Source organism: Bombus affinis, chromosome 14 (assembly GCF_024516045.1).
Source record: "Bombus affinis isolate iyBomAffi1 chromosome 14, iyBomAffi1.2, whole genome shotgun sequence".
NCBI classification, from domain to species: Eukaryota; Metazoa; Arthropoda; class Insecta; order Hymenoptera; family Apidae; genus Bombus; species Bombus affinis.
The window spans coordinates 965351-973650 of NC_066357.1; the positions used below are offsets into that span (position 1 = coordinate 965351).

At 41.3% G+C, this 8300-nt stretch overlaps 1 protein-coding gene across 1 annotated transcript; it reads right to left on the reverse strand.

Annotated features, from left to right (window-relative positions):
- Positions 1-1008: 1008 nt before the first annotated feature.
- On the reverse strand, positions 1009-8286 carry LOC126924484 (fibrillin-1-like). Its single transcript, XM_050739028.1, has 11 exons — positions 8044-8286; positions 7809-7887; positions 6878-7338; positions 5510-6770; positions 4626-4762; positions 4446-4545; positions 3500-4102; positions 1858-3299; positions 1592-1779; positions 1256-1405; positions 1009-1170 (listed from the first exon to the last, which is right to left on the reverse strand). Exons 1-11 carry the CDS (start codon positions 8199-8201, stop codon positions 1103-1105), a joined length of 4647 nt encoding a protein of 1548 aa, XP_050594985.1. The 5' UTR covers positions 8202-8286; the 3' UTR covers positions 1009-1102.
- Positions 8287-8300: the final 14 nt, after the last annotated feature.

An 8300-nucleotide genomic window follows, 5' to 3' on the forward strand; every position in this document is an offset into this window, starting at 1 on the left:
TTGATATGTATAAACATGGGGGAAAGTAAATAATACTCACATGTATCTTATAGATTTGCGGAATTACCACTCCTTAGCTGATTATATCTTTGTATAAAAATAATAAGCATATATACTTCTGCTCGTTTACTTTATCGGTAATTACAATGATAATGTCAGGTTGTTAAACGAAAAATAAATTTAATATATAAAGGTGATTAAACGCATTCGGCATTCCATTTAACACTAGAATTACCACATCAGTCAAATTGACTGGTTTTACAATTTTATTTTAAAATTCCTACTTCGTGTTATATTTTTTCCGCAATGATATAATGACTTTCGCAATGATAACTAAAAGAATAATATAATGAATGTTATTTAGTTTTTATGTATTCAAATTGAAAATAATTTTGTACCAAGGCTATTTATACCAAAACCAGTCAAGATTGTCGAAGTGTAAAAGGGTTCTGTAATCTGTTTATCGAACCCCAATTAACCAGTTTCCTCGTTTCGTACAATCTCCCACACGTTTTTAAAATCTTTACTGCGTATCATTCAATATGACGATATCAGTTATCGGAAAAATTGCGGATCGATCGCTAGATCGCTAGATGCTAACACTAGAAATACCACACCAGTCAAAACGATTGATTCTACTATTTTATAAATATGTCAACCCTCGTTTGGGGATCATGGTCTCAGCTGAATTAATAATACTAAAAATATACTACATAACATGGAATTCCTTCTGTAAGAAAGTAATAAATCAAAAAATATAAAAATATTCTATTATTACGTATTTTTTAAAGACCAATCATTTTGACTGGTTGTAGTAGAAATAGCTTCGTGTTAACTATCGGTAGTTCTAGTGTTAGAAACTTTTTAATGCACGAATTTTCTTAAAAGAGATTATGAATGAAGTTTCTCAATTCTAGATCTGGTAGCCTTTATAAATTTTAAGCAATGAAACAAATTATTATTTCGAAAAGTGAGAGGGATTGAGTTAGATTGAAACTTAGCCTGATGGAATATGTGACAAACGTTTTATTTATAAAATATATTTTACATGCACCGTTAATGGCTTAACAAAGAGGTGAAACGAATAAAGTTCGTCTTCCAGTTACAGGCTGCTATCCTCTTCAGGCGTTAATGAGACTTGTCCCCGGGTCGACGTTGTTGGCGTATTATCTGCGTTTGCAAACGACAATTCAAAAATTGCGTTTTTAGAAACTCTCATTTGAAAACTTTGATGACGTAGCGATACATTAATTACCAGAAGAAATTTTCTTTTTCAAGCTCGTTCGTATCAACACGTAGATTGTAGCGGCGCTACCAGTAATCGCCGCAGCACCCACGATTCCAGATATCGATGCGTAACTTAGGCCTTTCGTGCGTGTTGCGTACACTCGATAACAGTTGGAATCTACAATGTAGTGTCGCAATTTAAAAAATGTAACAGATAGAATTCGCACGAAAGATTCGTGTAAAGCGATAACGAATCGACAGAAAAGATTATTTAATTGATTAATTCGTAACAAAGTTAATTATTATTACTGATATTCGTAACAAAATTTGTAATCTCTGAAAAGTAATTAGAAGCTTGTTTTACTCCGAGAAAGTTGTTCATTTATAGCTGTACCGATCAGACAGGAGATTGTATCATCCTCTGTATTGTTCTCGTACTTTCCAAAGCACAAAGTCTCGTTACTGATTTTGTCTAAACAATCGTGGTAGCACATTGGACTATTTTCAATTACGTAAGCGATCGTGTTGTTTACATCGTACTCGATGTTCGATCTGCAATGAAAAGAACGTGAAAATATACAAAATGCACATAATGTACAAAAATATTATGTAAAAGTTTTCAATACTTACGCGTTTAAGCGTTCGCTTGTGTGGTTCATCGTTGCGATACAAAATCGTGTTTCCCCACAGTCCATCCCATCCCATCCGTAATAACAGTGGCAGTTTCTGTTATTGACATCGCAAACTCCATGGTCGTTGCAATTATTCTTACACGCGCTGACACAGTCGTTACCGTCGTTTGAATTACCAGTATCTGTTTTCACAAAACCAGCGTTGCATCGACAATCACCGGGTGCTACGCATACTCCATTGAAGCAACTCTTGCAGTACGGTTCGCAGACGCTTCGATTTTCTTTTTCCATTAGAACGAAACCTTCGTCACATTCACAGACTTCAGGTTGCAGACAGGATCCATTGTTGCAAAATTCGCAGAATGGCTGACAGTGACCTTCTGCGTCTTTCGTGTAACCCGCGTGGCAAGTGCACTCGTTCGGAGATGCGCAGGTACCGTTTCCGCAATCAAAGTCGCAGACAGGTTCACAGGTAAACGCAGTCTCGTTACCCACCGATTCATAACCCTCTTTGCATTTGCAGCTGTCTGGTGCAACGCAGATCCCATTAACACCGCACGATACCGTGCATACAGGTTCGCAAACGTTCGGGATGTCCCACGATAGACTGTAACCTTCCTTGCAATTGCACTTCTCCGGTGCGCTGCAGAATCCATTCTCACAAGGTTGTGTACAAACAGGTTCGCAAACATTTGAATTATTCTTCGAGGATCGATAGCCTGGTTCGCACGTGCACTCGTTTGGACGAGTGCAATATCCGTTGACACAGCCTTCCTCGCAGATCGGTCCACAAGCATTGAAGTTATTTTCCAGTTGCCGGTACCCTACTAGACACTTGCATTTGTTGGGTTCGCTGCAGAATCCATTGAAGCACAAGCGGTCGCAGACAGGTTCGCAGATGGTACTAGAATTGTGTGAGAATTTGTAGCCAGAATTGCAAGCGCATATCCCAGGAGCACCGCAGTACCCGTTGATACACGGCTCTGTACACACAGGCTCGCACACGGTCCGGTTTTTTTTCGAGTATCCATCGTTGCAAGCGCATTCGTTAGGTCTAACGCAAGTTCCAAAGTGACATTCTTCTTCGCACGTCGGTTCACAGACGAAGGGGTCGTCTGCGGTTAGATGGTAGCCGTTTACGCAAGCACATATGTTGTGGCCGATACAGTGTCCGTATTCGCAAGGCTTTTCGCAGATAGGTACACAATGATTCGTTGTGTGAGGTTTATAGCCTGGGTTACATTTGCATGTATCTGGATAACTGCAGTACCCATTCACGCAACCTTCTTCGCAGACAGGCTCACAAAGGTTCCCCTTAGTTTTTGATTTTGCGTAACCAGGATGGCAGTTACATTCATTTGGCGCACTGCAGTATCCGTTTACGCAGGTCTGCTCGCAGATAGGTATACAGGCCGATTTATTGGCGAAGAATTCCGTATTCTAAACATAGAAGCACTTCTTCTGTCGTATTTCTTCATACTTTGAATATTTTCGTTTGATTTATTTCATTAAAATATTTGTTCTCTTTTACCGATATTGAATAAATTTCAAAAATCGACATTCTACTATAATTATCAACGTAGATTCAGAATTTTCTTCGAACTTTCACGTAACAATTCAAGAATTTATTTTACACTTACCATTATGTAACTCCTATTATCAAATCGATAGCCCTCGACGCAAGTGCAGATGTCAGGAGCAGTGCACTCTCCGTACGGTGCGCAAGGAATTTCGCAAAATGGCACGCACAGATGTTTCGAGTTCTCGTCTGTTTGTACGTAGCCATCGTGACAAGTGCAGGTATTAGGCCCCGTACATTTGCCGTTCACACAAATTTTCTCACAGACTGGCTCGCAGGTGTACGTCGAATTACCCAGTAACTTGTAACCTTTGTTACAAGTGCAACGTTCCGGTGCTCCACAGAAGCCATTTATGCATGGCTTACTGCAGATCGGTTGGCAGTCCTTAATACCCGGTATCCTTTGGTATCCCGGATTGCATTTGCACTCGTACGGAGTCATGCATTTTCCATTTTCACAGTCAGGACAAAATGGTTCGCAAACATGTTTGTTTGCTGTAGACGAAACGTAGTTCATGTAACAGTCACAAAAGTGATCGTCACCGTACGCACCCTCGACGCAATAGCCATTCGTGCACTCAGGAGAGCAGACAGGGTAGCATTCATTGAATTTCATTTCATACGTAGGGCAGCACATTTTCTCAATACGATAGTCGGTGTAATACTAGAAATATTTTTTAAGCATGTATATTTTTATCTTATCAGTTTGTAATATGTGTATAAATGGGGCGTTTTTATGCAGGTAGAATCTTATGATCATGATCATCTCTTATGAGAGAATTTAAAGGTGTAGAAATACACAAAACGTTCCAAAATGTTTCATTAACGAGGCATTAGCTACGAGATATAAATATTCCAAGCACATACTATACTCGTTATAATCTATATACTGTGTGAAATAAATCTTTGCTTGCGTATATACACAAAAATATGAATTTGCATAAATATCACTAGTCTACTAATTTCGACGAAAATGGAAATTCTTCGCGTAGAATCAAATGGTTTACCTCTTTTCTGTATTTCCATCGGTATTTTGTTTCGTAAAAAATTGCCCATTTAGTGACTCGATAACTCTCTCTGTATGAGACGTTCCGTGACGCTCTGAAGCTAAGAAGAAGTACAGTGACGATTAAATCGATTTGTTTTAAATCAGTTTGTTCATTTTTTCAAAGACAAGGAGAATATACCTGATCAACTTGTCGCAACGTGATTTGTTTATACGGTATAGATCCGACTCGACTTCACATACTTGGAGAAAAATAGCGAGAAGTATGACGTAAAGAAATGTCATTTTGAGATTTGTCTCGTTCTGACGCGTTCTGTATTAATGAATGAACGATACTAAAGCATTCGTTCTCTGCAGTGTTTCATATCTTATACAATATGAAACGAAACAGGATGTTCAGAGATATCTCTCTCTCTCTCTAACTCATCACTAAGAATTCGCAAAAGTATATGTCATTCCGTTTCCGTATATATCTGTTTTATTCACAAATAATCGTATAAAGATTAAAAGATACTGTACAATCGAAGGCTAGTGCCGAGGATATTCTCGAATCGCTGCTTCGTATCAACTACGACACGTGCATACATTTGCAATCATACAGTTCGGTATACAGTAAGATATACATTCGGATTTACTACGCGTTTATTATCGAGGTAGGTACTTTATAAGCGAGCAAATAGTCGACTGTTATTTCGCTTGAGTCCGCTTATTTCTTAGTTACCTCAAAGATACGAGTGAGAAATATTGAATGTGAGCGAAACGGTCTCGCCTAATGACCATCTTCTAATCGCCTATCATCCGTGTAACTCGAATTTGTTCAAATACGGTCATGCTTGGTATGATCTTCGTCGGAAAAGTCTTCGACGGTTGCTACAATAATTCCACTATTATAATATAAATTAAACAATTAGAAAATTTTGTTTCTCACAGCTTGATAACTGGTATAGAAAATCCACGTGAATGAAAAAACGCTTCTATTAACTGAGGATCATACATACTTTACTCGGATATATCTGTGACTATACGGCACATAACGAAGAAATAGAGCGAAGAAACAAATTAAACGGCGACGCATCTTTGCCTGCCCTTGACGCCAGCTTCTTTCCTATAACCAGGATTGCAGATGCACATGTTTGGCGCCGTACAAACACCATTATGGCATCCACCCATGCATACTGGTACGCATCTTGTTCGAGTGACGTCGGAAGGACTCAAGATGTAGCCACGTTTGCACGTGCACTGATTAAAGCCGGTGCAATCTCCGTTGATGCAAGGCAGTTCGCACATAGCCTCTCCCGTGGTTCCCCTTTGGGGAATGCATCTTCCAGTGTCGGGATCGACTATGTATCCAAAGTTGCAGACGCAACGATTGGGACCAACGCAACTACCGTTTGATCCGCAGTCGGGTTGGCATTGTGACTGGGTTGGCTGGCGGGGCTGTAAGTCAGGACACCTTCCAGTGACAGGATCGACGGGCATTCCGTAGTTGCAGATGCACATGTCAGGACCGGCGCAAAAGCCGTTGATGCCACAACCGTTTCTGCATTCGAAGGAATTGGACAACGGAATGCATCTCCTAGTATCTGGGTCCAAGCGGTATCCTAGATTGCACGAGCATCTGTTGGGACCTACGCACCTGGCGTTTGGACCGCAATCGAACTGACAATCAGAGACTTTCGACTCGGATTGCGTGTTGACGCATCTGCCATTGGAATCGTGGGAATAGCCAAGGTTACACTTGCAAACACCTGGTGTAACGCATACGCCATTCGCACAGTCTTGTGGACAATCTGGGACACAGTTCTTATTGCCATCTAGAACGTAACCTGGACTACAATTACAGATTCCAGGGGCTACACATTCGCCATTGATGCAACCTTGAACACACTCCGGAACGCATTTGTTGGTGGAGTCGAGGGTAAAGCCTGGTTTACATTTACAGACTCCAGGAGCTACGCATTCGCCATTCGCGCAACCTTGAACACACTCTGGGACGCATTTGTTGGTTGGGTCGAGAGTAAAGCCTGGTATACATTTACAGACACCTGGAGATACGCATTCGCCATTGGTGCAACCCTGAGGACAGTCTGGAACGCATCTGTTGGTGGAATCGAGGGTAAAGCCTGGTTTACATCTACAGACACTAGGTGCAATGCATTCTCCGTTGATGCAGCCTTGAGGACACTCTGGAACGCATCTGTTGGTCGAATCGAGTGTAAAGCCTGGTTTACATTTACAGACATTGGGCGCGATGCATTCGCCATTGGAGCAACCAGAAGGACAGCTGGGCACACAGGATTCCGTATCACCCGAAGGATTAATGTACCTGTAAAGAAACAATTCGCTGGTTTATGAGTCTCGCACACGCTAGCCTTGGCAATACGTTTGCTAATAACGTTCAACCATTTGAAATCTTCAAGTTTGTCAATTTACCCTTCGTGACAAGTGCACGTTCCAGGAGCAGTGCATTCCCCGTTGCGACAACCATTTTCGCAAACGGGTACGCACTCTTTGCCCTCGATCCCAGTGAAACCTTCGGGCGAGGGTTGAATCACGTATCCTTCTCTGCATCTGCATACTCGAGGTGCCACGCACTCGCCATTTTTACAGCCACCGGGACAGATAGGCTTGCAGTTGCCATTTTCTTCTTCGTAGCCCAATTTACAAGTGCACACGTTTGGCGAGAAGCAGTAGGCGTCCTTTTGGCATGGTTGTTCGCAAGAGGGCACGCAGACGCCCTTCTGTGCAATCCAGCCTGGAGAACAGGTGCATACGTTTGGTCCAGTGCATTCTCCACCTAAACATCCATCAATGCAGCGAGGATTGCAATCGCCGGAAGTGGAGCTACGTTCGTAGCCGTCGCAACAATCCAGAATCGTGATCCATCCACCTTTCTAGCGGTGAAAAGGGAAGGAATATACAATGAGAGTATTTGAACGTTTATCATAGAAGATCTTTATATCCATATTGTGTGTGTGTGTGTGTGTGTGAATCGAAAACTCATTGAGGAATATACAGAGACTATGATATAGTTTACTCTAACATTAAGAAATATCTCAAGTTCGAACAAAATATTAAAAAATTGTTACTGGTACACACGATCTTTTATCTCGACTTTATACTACTCGTATTTCAAAATATTACAAATCTTTTTTATCTGCTAAAATGCGAAGGATTAAGTATTTTTGGAATACTTCTATTGCCTGCAGAGATGTAAACTATTCTACCTAGTTCTACCGTGCTATGGCTAAAGATGAAAAGATAGAATTTCATATAAAAAAAAAAAAAAAAAAGAAAATGAAACGTGTCACTGAGAAATATGGATATGTGTTAAACTTTTGGAGCTACTGTGTGGTACATTTACCGTGCCTTCTTGTGGCGTCGAAGGAAGTGTATTGTGAGGGAACTGACCCGTGGCGTTCAATGCTAACGCATCCGCGTAGCTGAAAAAAAGCAAAGAAAATGAACGAATTCAGTGGGCGTCATGGCGATAACCAGGGTTAAACGTCGCGTCGTACTCGTTGCATATTTGCATCGTTGCGGTTTAACGCGGAAAAACATCCGTCGTTTTCGTTATCGAATTTTCTCGTTCCACTCACCGTATCCTCTTGTAGCAAAGTCCAGCCAGTACGGTGCTGTTCAAGACAGGATTCGGTCGATCGTGATGAACGTGACGGCCCTTGACACCTTCGATGGCCAAGGTGTCAGATACCAACAATGTCCAAAGAACCGAACTGACGAATAACGTTTTGTACATGTTGAATGCGCGAGCACCAATGGACTACTGGTTTCTTATTTTCTCTATGCGCAGGATTACATCTCTTTTGATAACGTTTCGGGGTCACCGCGGAGCCAC

Excerpts from the sequence above, each read along its gene's own strand:
- LOC126924484 (XM_050739028.1), bottom strand. The coding sequence starts at position 8,201 with ATGTACAAAACGTTATTCGTCAGTTCGGTTCTTTGGACATTGTTGGTA. Across the intron at positions 1,780-1,857 it reads ACAAGCGAACGCTTAAACGC|ATCGAACATCGAGTACGATG; the intron begins GTAAGTATTGAA and ends TTTTCATTGCAG. Across the intron at positions 1,171-1,255 it reads GAAAAAGAAAATTTCTTCTG|ATAATACGCCAACAACGTCG; the intron begins GTAATTAATGTA and ends TTGCAAACGCAG.